The sequence below is a fragment of the Felis catus genome, chromosome D4 (assembly GCF_018350175.1).
Source record: "Felis catus isolate Fca126 chromosome D4, F.catus_Fca126_mat1.0, whole genome shotgun sequence".
Classification (NCBI taxonomy): Eukaryota; Metazoa; Chordata; class Mammalia; order Carnivora; family Felidae; genus Felis; species Felis catus.
This window is the reverse complement of record NC_058380.1, coordinates 8,239,738-8,261,191: the sequence shown is the minus strand read 5'-3', so window position 1 is coordinate 8,261,191 and position 21,454 is coordinate 8,239,738. Positions and strand designations below refer to the sequence as shown.

General features: G+C 45.1%; 1 protein-coding gene across 13 annotated transcripts in view; it reads right to left on the bottom strand.

Annotated features, from left to right (window-relative positions):
• RFX3 (regulatory factor X3) overlaps nucleotides 1-21,454 on the bottom strand; it is a 295,498-nt gene that overhangs the window by 7,753 nt on the left and 266,291 nt on the right. For all 13 annotated transcript variants that reach the window (XM_019815721.3, XM_019815723.3, XM_023243298.2 and 10 more), the window contains one exon: nucleotides 2,413-2,455. In XM_019815721.3, coding sequence (XP_019671280.2) covers nucleotides 2,413-2,455 — 43 coding nt within the window. The remainder of the gene's footprint in view (nucleotides 1-2,412; nucleotides 2,456-21,454) is intronic.

Sequence of the window (21,454 nt, the reverse complement as noted above, 5' to 3'; positions counted from 1 at the left end):
TGCGCTCTCTCTTTCTCTCTCTCCAAAAAATTAAAATGAATATATATATATATATATAAAAGACTGAGATGAGATTTACTGACTAGACAGGACGTAACGCATCGTTAAGAGGTGAACACAGAAGTGCTCTTAGATGAGGCCCGGGTTGTCTTGGTTCGTCTACTTTATCCCGCTCTCTTTGTGCCTCTGGGAAATGGATTCGATAATAACAGAATTTGTCAGAACAAGCACCTTCAAAGGGCTAGTGGGCTGCAGGGAAAGGGATGCGTTTGGTAGACAGTTGCTTCCTGAAGAGGGTATCATTGAAACACATTTGTACGACACATTTGCGTTTTGGTTTTGTATTTGCTTATATATAAAGAAACAAAAAAAATATCTCGAAGGATACTCACACTCAGTTCTTACTGGTCTCTCAGGGTTGTGACCACGAAGATCCACTTTTTATAGTTCCTAGATCTCCGTATTATTTGAAATTTTTATATAGAGCTAGAATTAATTTTATCATCAGGGGAAAAAAGAAGTGTGGAAAAAGGCCACAAAAACGCTTGGAGATTTCACATTCGAAACCCAGGCCCCGACTCATGCCAGTGTGGCTAGATCCCAAGAAGCACGGGGTCCGGGGGTGGATGGGACCACCGGGGCCACCCCAAGGTGAGGATAAGTCACACTGCTTCCCGGCTCCCTCTCCACCAACTTTTCTCTGCCTGAGAAATAGTATCGAGATAATAAAAGAGGCAGCACTGAAAGGAAAGAAGTCATTTTGAGCCGGTAGGGGAGCAAAGAGAGTGGAGAAGGCCCTTTCATCGGCCACGTGGTGCATGGGACCGACGATGGGATAATGGCCTGAACTCCCCTAAGTCTCCGAGGCCATTTCTCTCTAGGCCCACTTGTGGGCGATGGGGTTCCCAGGGAAACGCTACAAGGCGGTCCACGAAAAGCAAGCCCTTTCTCCACTTGTGAGGGCAAATGGAGGCAATTCTGTAGCCATTCTCTACTCTTGTACAGACTCAAAGACATGTCCTCGAAACACCCTCAAGGTTACAGGAGTCTGGTGCACAGAAACTAACGTTAGGGACTACTGAAGTTCAGTGAGGACTTTGTCTCAGTTCAGTGCTTGACAGAGAAGGCTGGCGGCCATTTAGTGGCCAAGGAGGAACACCGTCCACGCTTCTGCACCGGCGACAAAAACGCTCGCGCGTGGGTCACAAGACCTGGCTCGGGGCATCCTCAGGGTGGCCTCAGGTCGGACACGGGTTTCAACTCCCGCCTGGGCGGAGGAGGCCCAGACCCACAAAGACCCTGGTGCAGAACGCTCCAGGGAAGAGTGCTGTCCTTCGCGTACGGATTCCCCGAGCCCCGCCTCTTGCCTCAGTTTCCCCACCAGCTCCGGCTCCGTCCTGGAAGGGCTACTGTTCAGTATCCCCCTGCCTGTGCATTTTGTCCTTGATTCCAGAACTCAGTTCCTGGAAACCTCACCATAACTTCACTTTTCGTTTTTTGTTTTATTGAAGAAAGGACTGTATTTTCTGCTGTGCCTATTTAGTAAACATTTTAGAGTTTTTTTTTTTTTTTAAGTGAGCTAGTATATTTTTGAGAGAGGGCAAGCGCGTGCACAAACAGGGGAGGGATAGAGAGAAGGAGAGGCAGAATCCCAAGCAGGCTCCGCGCCATCAGCACAGAGCCGGATGCGGGGCTCGAACCCACCAACCGTGAGATCACGACGTGAGCCAAGATCGAGAGTCAGCCGCTTAACCAACTGAGCCCCCCAGGCGCCCCTGAGCTGGTATTTTTATTAGGATGGCTTTTGCTTGCATGGGCTCTATCTATCCCAACCTCATTTTCCCTGAGCCCTATTCCTTTATTCTGTGCGGTCTGGAAGGTCCCAAGTTTCTTCAGGAATACATAGCTGAGTTGCAATGTTGTCTCTGTTGAGTAGCAAAGGTGGTTTTAAAATCTAAAGACTACGCATCTGAACCCTCTCCTCTGCCCCACTACTGATCTCGCTTTTTACCGTAAACATCACTGCTGTCTCTGACTTGTTTTTTCCAGTGAAAAGAATGAACTGGTGAGAAGGGGCGGGCTGAGAAATCTTTTCTCCTGCTGAGTGGGCCTGGAATAAAATTTTATCACTTTTCTCCAGGACTCTGGCAACGGTCAGAAATACTTTCTCGCTACCTGTGCTGAACGGCAGGCCGAAGTCAAGACGAGTTTGTGACTGCATTTACATTCAATTCCGGCGCTTAATAGCCCCGACATAAAGAAGGTATAGAAATGGAGAAAGACAGACCGCAGATTCCAAAAGACAAGGCCGTCATATTCATCTAGGGTTATGTGTCGTTTCCACACACACAACAGTTTTCTCTGAGAATTTCCCAGTCAAAAAAAGTCCTTGACATTATTTTCACTTCTTACCTTTATCCAGATTTCCAGGAGATACAGCATTTAAATCACCAAACTGCAAAACAATAGTCATGTGGGCAACAGTTATTAACAGGTAGAATAAAATAACCTTCTATCACTCTGAGGCAAAAACCCCACGGTAGGACTTTTTAAAACTGTAAACCAGTGACCATTTGGATCTCTGACTACACGGGTCACCTAATTTTCCAATCAAACTTGTCGAATCTGAACAGTTTTCAACTGTGTCACAATTTAGCTGTCTGCCTTGGCCTCTTTGCAAAGGATGACAATTTCTCTCTGCCTTCTGTGCTTCGTTCTACTTTTCATTATCATTTCAACTGAGCAGTGAAGAAATAGGGGCCTGGCTGGCCTGCAGATGACGGATGTGGTGGGATAAATTTGGAAATGTGGTGACGGAGGGCAGATCAGCTCCACCCCCATGGGCAGTCCAAAAGTTCCCCGGGGAGGCGACATGACAGAAACTTGGTCCAGCTGCTTGGCTGAACTCTTTGTTTAAAGCTTTCATTAACAGAAATAAAAAGCATAGTGGGAACCCCAAAGTGCCAAGTGTTCATTTTTTAAAAAAATCTCAGAGACTTCTCTTGTAACTTGACGTTTGATAGCACGGTCCCATCTTTAGAAAGAAAGGATGTGTCTGTTACCAATGCAACAAGAAAGACCTTAAAACAATATGGCACCATTAATAACCTTCGGCTTAGATTTTATTTTCTGTCTTGGTTCGAAAGCTTAACGAAAGTAATAAAACTGACCTTATTTTGCAAACATACACACACATTTTTCCCCCTTAACCTACACACGTATTATTCTTCATAGTAGCTATCGTGGGAGCGTTTACACTTATTCCGAGGTCCAAGGCTCTGGAATTCCTTTCACGATCGAGTTCAAGAGTTCGTTTATGCATCGTTCAAGAAAGCCCATCTTGTGATTTTTACATCCAATTGTGACTGCAGATAACGCTCCAAATTGTAGTGATTGCCAGAGGTCCTGGGATGATTTCTGACTACTCACTAAAAAGCAAATTCACCTCTGTCACAATTCAGGATATTCAAAATAATATGTCGTGTTACTGTTATTCCTTAGCAGTTCAGAGACAGTTTAAAAAGACGCGTTCCACAGCATGTGGAGCTATGGCAGCATTATTGGCACAAACGTGTTGCCTTCCTAGGTGACTGCTTTGAGGGGGACAAGGGCCTCCTGGATCTATAACTCTGAGAATTTGTCTTTGGGAAAAGCGTCCCATTACTTTATGGTTACATCCTGTTGGGCAACAGATATAGAATGATCAACACCGAACTGTGGTTTGGGAGTTGTTCCTGATCACGTGGTAGTCTAAATAAAAATCACAGTTTAGATTATGTAAAATGTCTCGAATTCAAGAATCGAAGCAACAAAAACAAAATCAATGGGTCTCTTCATCTATTTTTGGTGTTATTTAAATATTTTAGAACTAAAAACAGAATGCCCAAAGCTGAAGGATCCTTTATAAGTTATTTCTAACTGATGCAACACAGTAAGGTTTATACATCTTTTAAATGAATGCTTAATGACACTTAAGATCCAATCCTGGAAATATGTTGCAGAGAGGAGTCTTAAACATACCTCTATAACCTCTAAAATGTGAATATTCCTCGGGGCACATGCAACAATAGCCAAATTGTGGAAAGAGCCCAAATGTCCATCAACTGACAAATGGATAAAGAAGATGTGGTTTATATACACGATGGAATACTACCTGGCAACGAGAAAGAATGAAATCTGGCCATTTGTAGCAACGTGGATGGAACTGGAGGGTATTATGTTAAGTGAAATAAATCAGGCAGAAAAAGACAGATATCATATGTTTCCACTCATATGTGGAACTTGAGAAACTTAACAGAAGAAAAGAACGGAAGGGGGGAAAATCGTTTCAAACAGAGAAGGAGGCAAACCATAAGAAACTCTTAAAAATTTTTTTAATGTTTATTTTTGAGAGAGAGACAGAGCACCAGTGGGGGAGGGACAGAGAGAGAGAGAGGGAGACACAGAATGTGAAGCAGGCTCCAGGCTCCGAGCTGTCAGCCCAGAGCCTGATGTGGGGCTCGAACCCGCGAACCACGAGATCGTGACCCGGGCTGAAGTCGGACACCCAACTGACTGAGCCACCCAGGCGCCCCAAGAAACTCTTAAATACAGAGGATAAACTGAGGGCAGGAGAAGAGGGGAAAATGAGCGATGGGCACTGAGGAGGGCACTTGGTAGGGTGAGCCCTGGGTGTTGTATGTACGCGATGAATCATGGGAATTTACTCCCGAAGCCCAGAGCGCACAGCGTGCTCTGTATGTTAGCTAACTTGACAATAAACTATATTTAAAAATAAATAAGTAAACAAACGAATGAAATGTGAACATTCCATTTGTTTTCAAAAAAATCTCCAAAGGCTGCCTGACACTAAATTATTATTGCCATTAGTAATTAATAGTCTCACACAAAGTGGCTGACACCAAACTCTGGCCGCATCTGGAATTTTTCTTCCAAGGAAACTGCTTTTAAGTTGCTGTTTAGCTGGAAGCACAGCAACTTCCTTCATGTAAAGGTTTCCCTCTGAAAGTTTCTGCTTAACCCGAGTGAATGCATTCGGTTATTCAGGATGCTAAAAATCACCACGGCAACCAGTATTTCCACGACTGCTGGGGTCCTTCGTAAATAAACACGTGCCAACTAAGTACTCTGGGCTTGTGCCCCTGCAGGGTGCTGAACACGGTACAGGTAATCTCAGGGACACCGTTGGCGCCTCTCGTGTCTCTGGGATCAGTAACAAAGTCGCACGTGACGGCAAACGGAGAGAGTGGGTTCAAAATAAAAATCTTGTGAGGAGAGGTAGGATTTTGGTACCCGATACAGAAGAAGGGGAAGCTTTTTAACATGTATTTCCCATGTGAGGAAAGAATTCACATGCGATTAAGGAAAAAACCACGAGACAGGCCGCGATTTCCGGAATCGGTGCATTCACGCGTTAGTCAACGAACATTTACTGGAAGCTTCCTACGTGCTAAGCACTGTGCCAGCCAGTTCCAGTCTATCCCCTCTTTCTGGAGGTGAGGGTCAGAAGTTGTTTATATCAGGAAGGGCAGGTGGTTTAGTCAACGAAAGGAAGCAGCCTAGGACAGCTGAGATGGTTTTAGAAGCATGGGCATCTCAGAAAGGGAAGTCAGCGGTGGGGGGTTGGGGGTGGGCCGCAGGGTCAGGGCGGCTGGACGGCAGAACATGAACGATGATGGCAGAGAAGACTGGGAGTCGGCATAAGGAAGACAGCGTCACAGATGACAGGCGCCGAGACTAGACCGGCACAAACCAGAAACAAAAGAGAAGGAAGACATGGAAGGATCTGGATGAACAAAATGGAGGTTCGCCAGAAAAGTACGGAGGTTACCGTCAAGGTTTAGCTCCAGCAATTGGGAAAATGACGGAGCTTGCCAAGTTCCCTTGCTGCGCGGGGCACTGGAGGGGTCACTGCCTGACAAGGTGACATCTCAGAGCTTATAAAGTACCTTCACGGCTCCGTGTATGATAGGCTTTCTTTCAAATATCATGACCTCCATATCACTTCCTCAAGATGGTTTCCTCAGAGAGGCTTTTCCTGACGGGTCTATCTGAGCGTCTCCTTCCCTGTCGGGTTGAATCGCTTCCTCCCAAGCATCTACAACACCCAACACTTACATTTCTTCCTCTTCTAACATCTGACTTCCCAACCCGAGTGCCGGGGCCGTGAGAGCAGGGGCCTTGTTGTTTGTCCTCCGCGTAAATGGGTCCCAGGATCTACTCCGGCACCTGATAGATATCAAAGGTGGACTACATACCAAACGAATGAATTTGCTTCTTCAGTGCAGCCTCAGAGAAAACCGACGAATTTGGCACGGTAGAGAGCTTAGGTTGAATCTTACCGCTATTAAAAACAAGGAACTGATTTGTAGAACGTTTGTAGGAAATGTGGTGGTGGGGGGTAGGAGACCACGTTTTCTGACCCTCACTTTAGGAATCTGAGACACAGTGGGAGAGGGTAAAGGGGGAAGAGGGGGAGAAAAAGGGGGAGAAAGAGAGAGACAAAAAGAGAGTGTGCACGATCCATACATGGAGGAAGGAAAATAAATTAAGGGGTTTAAAATGAGCTCTGGGGTTAGAAAGCATCTGGCCTTTGATGTACACAGGAAAAAAATCCTGCCAGCAGAGTGACAAATAGGGAAGGAGAAACCGAATAGAACACACAGGACGGATATCTGGTGTTTCAGGAAGAAAAGCCTCCTATCCCAGAAACCACCTCCTCCGGGTCCTGACAAGGGTCCTAATGACGCACGCCCTCCTGGACAAGAGCCGACTGACCACTGTGGTGGGAGGGCGAGACCACAACTTCATAGGGAGGCTGGTAATGGCTGGGAAGCCTAAGTGGGCGACACACAGGCAGGACCCTTGAGGGAGGGCCCGGGTGCGACCCTGACTTGCAGCCCATCGGCTGAAGAGTGGTTCAGCACGGGACCGGCGGGTCTGCCGCCGGTCCTGGGGCACGGGCACCATGACCGGAACCGGGCACAGCTCGGGAGACGCAGCCCACACGGGCCCCGAAGAGCCCACTACCCGTTAGATCCAGCAGGCTGGCGACTTTCCAGAGGGAGGGGGGTAAGGCGTGTGTGCTAACACTTGGAAACTGAAGCAAGGCGGTGGAGGTCGGGGTGCAGACGGCCAACAGGCAGGAGCCCAGGCGGGGCCACAAAGCAGAGACTGGGGACAGGAGTCAGGGACAGAAGGAAAGCTTTGAGATGAGGACTTCACCCGTGGGAACACGTTCCCTGCTGGAAGAGTTTCCCCCCATCCTGGGGAGAGAGGATTAGGGAGTCATCATAACCACATCCTCTTGGGCAGGCAGGTAAGCATCCCCTCTAGAAACCTCGTCTTCCTAGAAAATCCGTCGGTATGTCCAGACTTACAGGTAGACAGACACAATCACACACAAACATGTTCTATTCGCTCATTGAGGTATCAGCCGTCCACGTCTAAAACCACCCTGTTAACTAAGCTACTACGCTCAAAAGAGCCTAACTGATTTTCTGGTGGCATCGGATTATGAAAATATAGGATCTAGAACAACGGTTGGAAGGTCAGACAGTGGAAGGTCAGACAGGAAGTACCTCAGGCTTTATGGCTCTGTCGCAACTACTCAACTCGGCCACTCTAGGGCAAACACGGCCACAGACAATAGGTACGTGAAAGGGTGCGACTGTGTTCCAGTAAAACACTAGTTACCAAAATGGATGATGGGCTGAGCCTTGGCTGGAAAAAGAGCCCGTAAACCTCTTAAGGTCCCCAGTTTACAAACAGTGAAGGGAACGGAAGGTTTTATCTTTAAGGAAGGTGTGAAGACGTTGGTCACAGGAAGGATATGGAACCAGAAAGAGCTAGCACGGCTCAGGCACATGGGCATCAACAGGTCCCAAGGAAAGAAACTGAGGTCAACTTTTAGGATGGAAGTCCGTCAAAGGACTAATTTTCCTCTTTTTTCTCCGGAGGCTTGCACGGAGAGACAGAGATGGACCAGGGTTGGTGTTTAATTGTGGGAATTAGTGGGGGAAAAGGGAATATGTCTGGGACATGAGAAAATATTATAGGGCAGGTTGCAAGGAAAGAGACGTGGGCAAAGGTGACACGTGTTAGTAGTTCAGATGGGGAGGGGGGGAGTCTCCCTAACGGGAAGCTTGTCCCAATTTGGACAGCAGGTGAAGGTGTGAGGAGATAGTCTGACAACATCACGTTCTCCACTGGTGAAAGCCAAGGGAGACTAGGTCCCGGTGAGGACGATTTCCAGGGTGGAGTCATCAACGGAGAAATGATGTACATATGTTGAGGAGAGGAGGAAGTAAGAATAAATAATATACTGAAGGAAGAGCCTAGAACCCCTAAGTCATGACTGATTTCACTCAGAATATAGCTTTCTACGGCAGTAATTTCCTATGGCTGCTGTCACAAAATGCCACAAACTCAGTGGCTAAAACAACACAGGTTTATTATTTTCTAACACGGGAGGTCAGAATGCCAAAATGGGTCTCCCTGAGCTGAAATCAAGCTGTTGGCGGCATTGTATTTATTTCTGCAGATTCTAAGGGAGAGGTGTTTTAGGGTTTTTTCCCCTCTTTTCCGGCTTCCTGAGGCTGCTTACAACCCGTGGCATGTGGTATGCCCCCCTTCCATCCTGAGAGCCAGCCACAGTTTATTTCTTTGGGGGGGGAGGGGAGGGGCAGAGAGAGGAGGAGAGAGAATCCCAAGCAGGCTCTGTGCTGTCAGCATGGAGACCCACAGGGCTCGAACTCACGAGCGGTGAGATCATGACCTGAGCCGAAATCACAAATTGGACACTTAACCAACTGAACCGCCCAGGCACCCCCGCCTGCCTTCCACTTTTAAGGGCCCTTTGTGATCACACTGGGCCCACCCAGATAATCCACGATAATCTCATTTTAACGTCAATTAATGAGTAACCTTAATTGCGTCTGTAACCTAACACATTCACAGGTCCCAGGGATTGGGATGCAGACATCTTTGGGCGCCCCTGATATTGCCTGCCATTCATATCTAAGATATTTTGTAAAACCTGCCACATCTGCCTACACAGAAACCATTTAACTTTACTTCCCCCCCCCCCCATTATTAGCGGAAACACAGCCTCCGGGTTAAGCCGTTCAGAACACACTGATATTCTTCCTCAGTTCTGTCTTCTGTGGTCTTCACTGGGGGTGAGGTGGGATAGTACGTGGCCACGAATTCGTCTTCTATGACAGATTTGTCACTGGTGGGGGGGGGCGCACGTGCTTCAGTTTTCATTGACAGACTTTGAATTTTATATACAACTTCCTATCCGTCCGAAAGTTTTTACGGCACGCTGGCTGAAATCATACGTGCATGCAAAAAGTTTACCAGGACCCCAGAGAGCCCCCGTGTATCGGCACAACCTGATGGTTCTGCAGGGATCTATGCCATACAGACCAGAAGCCAGATGCCAACGTGCTGGCAGGTGCTTAGCTGCTGAAGGAAGTGACCACAGGGAGCACATGCAGCAGAATCCGCAGTGAACTTTACCACGTGACCCTGGGCATGCCTGCTGACCTGGGGGCCAAGGTCATTAGCAGCTGATACGCCAAAGAGTCGAAAGTTTTCACTAGAAAAGACAGCTCATATGAGGGCCTCAGCTACTCACAGGGTCAGTCGCTACATAGATTCACAAAATCTATTCAGAGAAAGTGATGCTTCGATCTCATCCCGCTCCCCAGTTCTGCCACAGCGGTAACCTTTGATACACGCGTGTAGGGAAGAAATTACGTACGCGTGTGTGTAACTGTACATTTTTCCAGTTCCTGCCAATGAACTGCTTGCTCTAGGAAAGCAGATCTTTAAGCTGTCATAGGCACTAAGAATAGAGAACTGTACAATTCTCTGAAGTGGTTTCTATCTCCTAGTTGGAATACGATGTCTCTTTGGAACTTACTTTTACCCTTTAACTTGAATAAATTACACAGAGATAGTAACTGTATATATAACACTTTCTCCCCATTTCACAAGACCTTTCATTCATTCCTACTAGTTCAAATTTGATACAACTCTAGCTATGATTGTCTAATTATGATTATACGTCTTCCCTAATATTGCCATTTTTTTTTTTCTAAATGACTTATTTCTACATTCTATTTGGTTGGCTCTGTTTTCCAAAGCATTGAGTTACTTTGCCTCTGATTACCACTTTGGCTCCAACCCAAAGAATGCTGTCGGAGTCTTCATAATTCCACGAATCATTTGTCTCAACATTCAAATTTGTCTACAGGCTATTTTTCCCCTTGCAACATAATTTTATTAAAGCCTCCACATGCCTTTATATGATCTGTTTCATGAATTTCAGCTTCGAAGCTCATCTTTGTATGGTCGAAACCATGAAGGTCTAATGGTGTACACGATCAGCATAGAATCAATACTGAAAAATCTGCCCTGGAGTCGAAGACAATCAAAATACAGTCTCTCTGAGTAATACACATAGCTTCAGATCTACGTGTGTATGTACGTATGTATGTATGTATGTATCTATCAATGACCTACCTATCTATCTATCCTTGTGGAAAGGAAATGGAACTAGAAAAAAATTAGGTACCTAATATGTGCCAATCTGCCCCCCCGACCATCCACTCCATCCATCTACCTACCCCTACTTACCTGTGCCTAACTGCATACCCATCTAATTTTATCCTCACAACAGGCTTGGGAAGAAATTCCTCATGCTTATTTTGTTGATGAGAAAACTAAGACTAAAGCAAGGATATATCCTGCCCAGGTTGCAAAGGCATTAAATGGAAAACAGGCAGCAGCATGGTAGAGAAGAACAACACGGGTTCTAGAGCCAGCCTGACCCGGCTTTGAATCACAAGTCTACCACTATCAGCTATGGGATTCCAGACATGTTACTCTTTGATCCTTAGATTTCCTTTTTTTTTTTTTTTAATTTTTTTTAACGTTTTTATTTATTTTTGGGACAGAGAGAGACAGAGCATGAACGGGGTAGGGGCAGAGAGAGAGGGAGACACAGAATCGGAAACAGGCTCCAGGCTCCGAGCCATCAGCCCAGAGCCTGACGCGGGGCTCGAACTCACGGACCGCGAGATCGTGACCTGGCTGAAGTCGGACGCTTACCCGACTGCGCCACCCAGGTGCCCCAGGTTTCCTTTTTGTGAAACAGACAGGGTCTACTGTCTTCAAACTCAACTTTCCAATACTAGTGACAAAGTCTCAGAATTCCATGCAACCGTAAGGCTATAAAAATGGTGACTTCAAATAAAATGGCTGTAGCTGAGTGGGACCACAAGATGTGTTGCCAGAGAAGGAAAGTGTCCTGAGACCTTGACTTGAGAGTCTGACACTATGAACTCCATCAAGGGCTGCAGTTGAAGATGGCTTATGTGCTGACCAAGGCTTTAATGATTCAAGCAAATACCATGAGAAGGGTGTCCTAAACATGGATGGGATGTGTGTGTGTGTGTGTGTGTGTGTGTGTGTGTTTTATGTTTAGTAGAATGGGGATGATCACATCATGAGAAATTGCTGATGAACTCAGATGAATATCAGCATGTAAATCCTGGCCCAACCAGTTGACTCTCTTCTCTCTCTCTCTCTCTCTCTGGTCTTCTGAGAAGTCAACAAAGGAATTGAGAGCTTTAAAGCTTTCCTTCCCTATAGTTCACAGGCAGGTTTGGAACTTCCTGACCCAACTCTAATCTTTCAACATTCCACACTTAACTCGAACTTCGTGAAGTTCTGAACTGTACAAGTTGAGTTTTTACAACTTCATCACGTTGTTAACTTTACAGCTCCAATGGAGCTGGGCAATCTCGTGTTTCAGTTCTGCCGCCTGAAGTTCGTAGAACTTATCACAAAAGGATTAGCTAGTGGCAACTATTCTGGACGTTATGGGTGGTGGCGAGAGAGGTCTTGGAATTTTAATCTTATGATTAAGACTTTGGGATTTTGGGATTTTTGGGGGATTTGGGAGCATTATTATTTTCTTGAAATGTCTTCCAAATGAGAACCAAATCAATCAAAGCATTTTACATTTAGCATCGGTACAGGGTTTCACAATGGAGGAAAACAGTCGCTGATTTTACAGTGATTTCCAATTTTATAAAATGTGCAAGGAATACTTATGCTACATTTGGTAAAACCCCATGTTCCTTTGGTGAATTTTCTTTCTGTGAGTGTCTTTTCCAATGTATTTCCAAATGGTGTTGTCAATGGCCGAGATTTCTGCCAGTCTGCTTCAAACCGAAGCCAAAGGGGCCCTACAATTGCTGTTGGTCCTGCTCCTTCGGACTAGCCAGGTATACTGGCAACACGTGCTGTGGGTCGCCCTGTACGCAGGTAGCGTATTTTCATCCCGGGTTTAACCGTTCAGTCATTTTTTGTTCCCCTCCACCCCCTGGGAACCCAGTGACACATGTACCTTTACCCTGTTTCCAAATCTCTAAGAAGCATTCGTGAAGTAAGAATAGAAGCCTTAGTTCGTCTTGAAGAAACAACAGGAACTATTTTCAACAACAGGAACACTGAACGATAAGGATCGTCAGGCCAAACCAAGAAGGGCCTCTGTCCTGAGACCCATGTTATAAAGAGCCCCGCCTTGGCCTTCCTGTGGCTGTGGCCCTCTCTACGGTGTAGGGAAATCATTGGGCCAAGTAGAGGTGTCCTCTTGGTGGCTATCTGTCCCTCCCACCCCTCAGACCATACTTGTGTTATCTAAGACCTTGGAACTCCCTATGTAAAGGCCTTGAGTTCCCTTTGTGTAGATTTCTTCTCCAAGTGCACTCCTCAGAAGAAAAAAGGGAGAGCCAACGAGGGGCAGAGGTTTGCCAAGGCTGGACACAACCTGAACGTTGGCGTGAGTTGTTCAGAGGTATTCACAGCATGGGATCGGGAGTGATGCCTAAGAGAAGTGGTCTGGGGCTGGACGCTGGGTCAGGGGCTGGCTAGGTCTATGTCATTACGTTCTGGCACGGATCCACGGGGAGCCTGAGAATCTTACATTTAAACCTAGCCTTCCAAGTTGTTATCAAGGCATATTTATCAACCCAGCTGGACGGAATAGATTTTACTTAGAGTTCGACTCATCACTTTTGAAATGTTAAGACATAGGGTACCTTAGGCTCCGCAAATGTTAGGGGATGAGCTGAGAAGCATATGCTTTATGGAAATAAAACCATGGGTTCCAAAGAAAGAACCTAAGACAGGCTTCATGTGAGGCTACCTTCATCGTCTGAGAGGAAACCTTGGCATCAGTTTATTACCTGAGGGGAGATATTTCTTAATTTTAATTCTACCACCCCTCTTTTGCAGAAATTATTTTAATTTTTTTCTTTGATGTTTATTTTTGAGAGAGAGAGAATGAGAGAGACAGAAGGAGGGAGAGAGGGAGGGAGGGGGTGGGGGATGGGCAGAGAGAGGCAGACACAGAAAAGGAAGCAGGCTCCAGGTTCTGAGCTGTCAGCACAGAGCCCGATATGGGGCTCGAACTCACAAATCGCAAGACCATGACCCGAGCCAAAGTCGGACGCTTAAGTGACTAAGCTACCCAGATGCCCACTTTTGCAGAAATTATTAACCGGACAGACAGTGGAGGCTGGCTGGGGCATGCAAACACGTCCTCTTTGTGCCAAGTAGCCTGAGTCAGGTTTGAAGTGCTTCTAGTATCAAAACATCTGGCCTACACACTTGGAGAAAATCGTATTTACGAAAGTGTATTTTATACAGTGATGGTGCAAAGTCGAAAACGACTCCTGTGAATTGAGACACTTGTGATCTCAAACGAGAGCTGTTTCTTTATCGAAGGACCAGTAAGCACCCTCGTCGCCTGTTTGTGAGCAAAACTACCAGAAAGACAATGGCAAGGCCAGAGCCACCTGGACAGGGCAGGGGATAACAGAGTGTCGCGGTGGCCAGCAGAGGGAGCTGTCATGCCTAATCTGTGCCGCAGGATCTCCCAGGCCTTGCTGGCCCTGCGGTCGGTTGGGGATCCCAGGCTCACTCTTTCCTAAGCAAAATAGCCCAGGGGTGGACTTTGCTGAAGAGAACAGGGTACCGAGATTTCTTTCCTGATGTGTCCAATGACCATTTTAGTTCTTGAAGTACATGAAGAATTCTTGAACTATTTTATCTTCTTTTCCCACTTCTGAACGCTTTAGGGGAACTAATCTCTAGTTGAAAGCACTTATGAATGCCCGGCTTGGTACAGAGGGTCTCTGAAATGTTGACAGACACATCTTAGGGAGAAGGAGCACTTCTTGGTCTAGAAGTTTTTTTCTCCTGATAAAAGAATCCAGTAGGTAAATCATGAAATCGAGTGAGGAGTTCTACACATTGGCAATCTGTCTTTCCATCATTCTTTTGTACTTCCTTTTTTTTTTTTTTTAAAATGTTTATTTATCTCGAGAGACAGAGAGAGTGAGGGCAGGGGACGGGCAGAGAGAGCAGTGGGGAGGGAATCCCAAGCACTTTCCGGGCTCTATCTCACAAACCATGAGATCACGACTTGAGCCTAAACCAACAGTCGGACGCTCAACTGACTGTACCACCCAAGAGCCCCTATACCTCCTTTCTTGAATGTCTTTTGAGCACCTATTGGAAGACTGTGTTTCGACCACAGTTATAAGCGAAAGTCTATTCTTCGAAGAGCCTAAGAGATGGGGTTACAGCCCAGAGCAAGCAGGAAGGAAATCAAGTCCAGGTTGCTAATGAGCAGGAGTCCCAAAGGAAAGGGCTGTGGCCCTGGGCGGCTGAGTCAACAGGTGCTTTTCGCACACTCAGAGAAAGAAAGGAACAGAACGACAAACCAGGAAAGAGGAGGAAGAATGGGAGAGCTTCTACAAAGTGAATTCTTCGGAAGGTGTAGAAGAAAGGCCTCCCGTGCCTCTGCTCCGGGAGGTCACTTTGATGATTTACTGTCAAGCTGTCAGAATCGTGCCCATGTAAAGGAGCACATTTACAGCTAAAAGCAAACTCCAAATTCCAAAATGATGATGCTGACTTAGGTCCGGTCTGTGGGTGGGCGCAGAGGAGCTGAAGGGTGTAATTTATCGTTGGTGCTGCTTCCCAGCAGACTAAGCTTTCCAGTTACAGTTTGCTTAGGCTAATATTCCAGTGAGTTTGCATATTCTAGACGTCTACGAACAAACAGTAGGGAGGGAAAGGGTGGTGGGGCCATCGGGGTGCATCCTGGAATGCAGAGAAGAAACCCTGGGACAAAACAATGAAAGCTTCCACACTAGGCATCTGGTGCGTGTGTGACGGTGAATGTGTGCGTCTTTGGGGGAGCTGAACAGTACAGACGGAAGTAAGTTTGAATCGGTCTGCAAAAAAATTGTATGGTGAGATACTAAAACGTGAACGGAAGGGAGCCCACGTGTGGCGATTTGGAATGATACGGTCCTGCTTTCTGCCGCATGCTGGCTCTGCTTTGGGGAAACTTTCAACCTGTTTTCCCATCTTTTGCAAGGTTCTGGAGAATACTAAATAAGAATGCGAAACATTTCGCACAGTGATTATCATGAGGCAGTCCCTATATTAATTAATTAGAAAAAATTAGTACATACGAATAAACTTTATTATAAAGAATAAGTGATATCACTTTTGACAAGTATTCATTACATTTTCTAAGCTCCTGCCGTTCCAAGATAGCTTTTTGCTGCAAATGATTGTAACTTGTGGTGCAATTCATTCATTTTAAAATATTCTAGAGCACATCTATTATTCCACAGGTACGTTTTCAGTGTATTCCCTAGTTGCACTGGAGTAAAGTCACTGAAATTTATCTTTCATTAGATTGATTTTGCCTTAAGAATCCATGCTTATTTATCACGATTATCTTTCTACCAAATGGAACTTTTTCACCCAACTTTTATCCTAAAAGCTTGCCTGTGGAATTATTATTGCTCTTCTCCAATTTTTAGGTTTTGAAGATTTTTTTTCTCGTCTACTTTGAGTACATCAACTTTGATAAATTCACATTTTTCTTTGGATGGTACATTCTTAAGGGATCTTCCATTTTTTTCCCTAAAAATATTACTAAAGTATCATCTTTTTTTATGTTGACATTCATATCTGAATAAGTGAAGCATCTTTTGGTTTCTACTTTTTATTTCAAAAAATTGGTTATATGGGCGGCTCAGATGTAATATTAAGTATAATGAGATTACGACAAAGATAATTGAAATATGTTTAATAAATTAAAGGTAACAATATTTATCACAGAAAATCGTTTTACGAAGCAACCAAAATTTATAGATTCAGAGAATGTATTCATGGACTATGTCTATTTTGAGGAAAAAAAGCACACATACCATAAACTCCCAAATAGATTCCAAAGAGTCATAAAATTCAAATAAAAGGATAGTTTTCCGCTCAGAGCTGCGCAGAAAGCCCTGAGTTTAAAAATTTTTTTATTTAACAGGTGTGCAAACAGCTGCAACTTGCTTATTCTGTTTTATTCCTGCTCCTAAAATTGCACCACTCCCAGAGAGTCTATGGGTATATTTATAATATTAAAGTTCAAAAAGGTATATAATTTTAGCAGTAAATAAGTTCTGTTTCCTTTTTACCACCCAGGCAAAAAATATAATCCTGAAGCTCTGAAATTGCACATGCTTTAAATAACTTACTAGTCAGCATTACTGTGGCAGCTGACTGACATTTAGAAGAAAACGTGTTGGGCTGTGATGCGCTGTTTCCTCTGGGGGCGCCATTGCATGGTGGCCTGCACGTCAACCGAAATGGCAGTGTTAATGGGGATGCAAAAAACAGTAGTTTTGTACACCCGTATACCGTACTTGTGTGTCCAACGGGTATTGGTCTCTCCTGCCTGCTCAAAGCATGTAAACAATTGTTAATCCTCAAATGTACCTGTTGAATTCTCATTAATGAAGATACATTAACTGTCCCTAAGTTGCTTTCAAGGACAACCTCTCCCCCTTGCTTCTGGATCTAGCTGGCTGTCCGCCAAATAATGTGCGCGCAAGGCAAAAACCGACGGTCCAGCCAAGTTTGTGACTACTTCCCAGGCTTCTTCTCGCTGACTTCCCAACTGTTCTTGCTCCCGTCCCCCATCCTGCAGCATTCTTGCTCGCCCCACCCCCATTCGTGCAGCAGGCGACGAGCATGGTGGTTTAACAGCAAGAACTTGGGGGCCAGACTGCTTGGTTTTGGAGCCTGATCTCACCACTCAGGGGTTGGGTGACCTTAGGCGAGCTACTTGACGGCTCTGTGTCTCATGTCATCATCTGTAAAACAGGTATAATAAGGGGCGCCTGGGTGGCTTGGTCGGTTAAGCGTCCGACTTCGGCTCAGGTCACGATCTCATGGTTCGTGGGTTTGAGCCCCGCGTCAGGCTCTGCGCTGACAGCTCAGAGCCTGGGGCCTGCTTGGGATTCTGTGTCCCCCTCTCTCTGCCCCTGCCCCCCCCTCAAAATAAACATTAAAAAAACTTTTTAAACAGGTATAATAATTTTCATTTATAGGGTTGTTGTGAGATATTAAGTTAACAGCCACAAAGCACTTAGAACAAGGGCCCGGCACATAAGTAGTATGCACATCACTTGAAATTTTTGGGTTTCTTTCCTGATCCAATTCGACTTCTTGTTGACTGAATTTGATGGTATATATTGGGTCTTGCTGGTGTCTGACCTTCAGATTTTCCACGAAAGCTTCCCCTTGGCCATGCTCCCTTCCATTTCAGGTAGGACCTGTGTGCATGTCTCTGTGTGCCTGTGGTGGTCTCCACCCCTTACCCCCCAACTCTCACCAACTTCACACAGTTATGAACTCTTTTTGCCCTTTAGATCTCACTTTAAACATCATTTCTGGAGGGCAGGCGGGGAGCCTTCCCTGGCCCTCCCAGGCTAGATGAAGGCCTCATGCTTCGAGCATTCCTATTTCTCTTTGATTTTGTAGCTCTACAGTTATGTGAATATTTAGTAAATATAAATTCAAAAACTAAAATGTAAGCTTCTTGAATGCGAGGTCAAAATCTCTTTTGTTCATCATTATAACCTAATCATTACAGCATTTGGTCTAGAGTAGGAATGTAAGAAATATCTGCTAAACAGAGGCACCTGGGCGGCTCAGTCAGTTAAGCATCCAACTTTGGCTCAGGTCATGATCTCACAGTTCATGGGTTCGAGCCCCACATCGGGGTCTGTGCCGACAGCTCAGAGCCTGGAGCCTGCTTCGGATTCTCCCACTCTCTCTGCCCCTGCCCCTCCCTGCTCATGCTCTGTCTCTTTCTCTCTCTAGAATAAACATTAAAAAATTGCTTTTTGTGTAAAAAATATGTATTAAACAAATGAACAAATAAATTTCAGAGGTAAGTCTGAGAGTCAACATCGGTGAACAAGATTTGCCCAAGATTATACCACTATAAATGTCAGAACCTTCAGGAGAATTCAGTTCTCCGGACTCAAAGTGCTCATTTTTTCCAGGGCATTAAATCTTCGTTTACACACATCATACAAAGAACCATGCAATTAGTGTGGTGTAGGTTCTAGAATGAAAAGTAAATGTACAGATCAGAGAGAACGGGGGTATCTAAGGTAGTGGGGGGGGGGAACTGGGCTCCCCTGAGGAACTGATATTTAAGACGTGACGGAGGACTTAGCATGAGCAAGGGGGAGTTGGGCCGAAGATTCCTGGTAGAAAGAACCATTGACACAGTGGGCCAATGATGAGAAAAGCCTGGTGAATAAGAACAGAGCAAAGACCGCTGTGACTGCAACAAAAGGAATAGGAGGAGGGAGGTGGAGGTTAATCGGAGAGGCAGGGCCAGATCATGTACCACCTCGTGTACCAAGCAAAGAATTTTGTTCCTTACCTAACAGAAGAGAATACCAATGATGGGTTTTAAGTAGGGATGACACCACCACCTTGGCCCTTTCATAAGACAATACTGACTGTACCAGGGGAGGTTTGGGAAAGAACAGATTTAGTAACAGGGTGGACATAGGGGTCCAGACAGAAAGACATGTAAAAGAGGATGCCCAGGTGTCCAGCATGATCAACTGGGAGAATCGTGGTACCATTTACTGGGAAGGAGCCATTGGTAGACAGATCAAGAGTTTGATTTCATTAAGTATGTGATGAGCTCTCAATAAATAGTAAGAACTCTTATTGGGTTTGTGGTTGCTGTTGTGACTGATGATTGAAAACCAACTGCTGCGATTGAGGGTAAGGGTGACTTTTATGGATTTCAGTGGATTTGGGCCCGAGCTGTTGCCCCCACAGGCACTTCTGGACTTGGTGTTTGAAAAGGGCAACCACCTAAGGGGCTAATGCAACTGAGCCTCAACATGCAGAAGCCCCCCCCCCTTTTATTTATTTTTTAACCTCCAATCTGATTTCTAGTGTAGGCATGGGATAACATGGGAGGGACACATGAGAAAACAGCCTTTCCTTTTTCTTGAATTTCCTTCTCCTCCTTTCAAGAATCGAGAAATTTCAGAGACGCTAATATGACTATGATCTACGGGTCTATTATGGCCAACAGACGTTAGGAGTCCATCAGCGTTGTATGGGGAGAACAAACCTAGAAAACTACGCTTAATTGGCTTGGGCTGAATAATGGATGAGTAAAGACAGCTCAAAGGATTGTTCTATAAATCGGGTAAGGGAGAGAGTAGGCAAAGAAATCAAGAGGTGTGTGTATTAGATTCGGAGCTCACACAGGTGTCTTACACCATATTTTCTGATCTAGATCTTTACTCATATTACATCTTTACCTCATGGGGGAATCTGTCATATTCATCCACATTGTTTACATATAGTAAAAAAAAAAAAAAAGAAAAAGAAAACAGAATGCCTATGGGGATGGTTAATTGGCAGCATTGACTACGTAAGACCGTTTTAACCCTGCTGAGCCAGCAACACCCACACAAGCCTGTGAGGGGGTTGCTCAGTCTTCACACTGTGTGACCGGCGCCTGCCCACTGCCCTTCTTCCCTCGAGATGTGAGGGAAGCAAAGACCACACATCAGGATTAGTCACATGGTATTAATTAGAATCCCTGTTACCATTATCCCGATCATCTTCTTAAAGAAGTCCCGGGAACATACGAGGTGGTTGGCAGACGTGTTAAACAGACCAAGAAGCATGTCTGTTTCCAAGGTGTTGGGCTCTGACTTGAGAAAATTTACAGTACTTAATCTACGCGCCAACTGGGCATTTGGCAACCAGGTATCTGTAAGACAACTACTGAAAAAGGCACCAAGGGGAGGTCAAATCCAAGAAAAGGCCAGATGGTTTTGGTTCCATGAGGTCCCGCCTAGCTCAGCGATTCTTGCTAAATCTCACACACATATATACATCGTTGGCATCATTAAAGCAAAAGCACCATTGAGCGTCTTACAAACACATAACACATCAGCGCACGGCGAAGGATTTTAAAGAGGGACAAAGGAATCTTTTCAAGAACATTCTGAATAAGGCTGACATGTATTTTATTTGTATTAGAGCACTTATAAAGGTCCTTGAGGTATTTTAACGTATTTTTAATTTATACCTTTATTATCTTATTTCTTAAGCTAGGAAAAGGGTCTCATAATTATTTTGACTTTAAATTTAAACAAGCACATACACACAGCTTTAAAAGGCACATGTCTTCTTTACTGCTTTGGGTAATTTGTAATATGGCCAAATTTGGTGCATAATCTAGGAACGTCGGAAGGACCCCCGATTCAGTACAACAAAATACACTGGTGCAGAATTACTGGAGGATTTGTATCTGTTCCTCATCATATTAACCAATCCTTGTGTAAATTTACATCAGAGTATCAGCTTTTTGGCGCTCGCTGAAAATAAGATATTTTTATTTTCTATCTAAAAATTCTGAAGATGGGGCGCCTGGGTGGCTCAGTCGGTTGGGCATCCGACTTCGGCTCAGGTCATGATCTCATGGTTCGTGAGCTCGAGCCCCGCGTCGGGCGCTGTGCTGACGGCTCAGAGCCTGGAGCCTGCTTCGGATTCTGTGTCTCCCTCTCTCTCTGACCCTCCCCCGGTCATGCTCTGTCTCTCTCTGTCTCAAAAATAGATAAACGTTAAAAAAAATTTAAAAATTCTGGAGTTACTTTTATTTTCTTTCTATCTTTAGCAATTAGAAGCCGGGGTTCGAAAATCAGAGTCTGAGTCTTTGAAACAGGTCTCCACCACGCATCAGCCACATAACCATTTCATCTGTGTCCTTAGCTTTCCACATCAACCTCAGAAACGCACTGTAGAATAGGATAACGTGGTACCTACCTCAAAAAGCTAAGTGTCCAATCCTCTGTCACCTATAAAGGTCTTCAAACTGTGCCTGACACATAGTAAGTATCCCCAAAATGTTAGCTATCCTCACCACCATCACTATTACTAGCCTTCTGAAATTGGATCATTTCTTCTGTTCCTGGGCACTTGGAGGAAGAGTCTACAAAATACATATTTAATTCTGCCCTCTGTATTG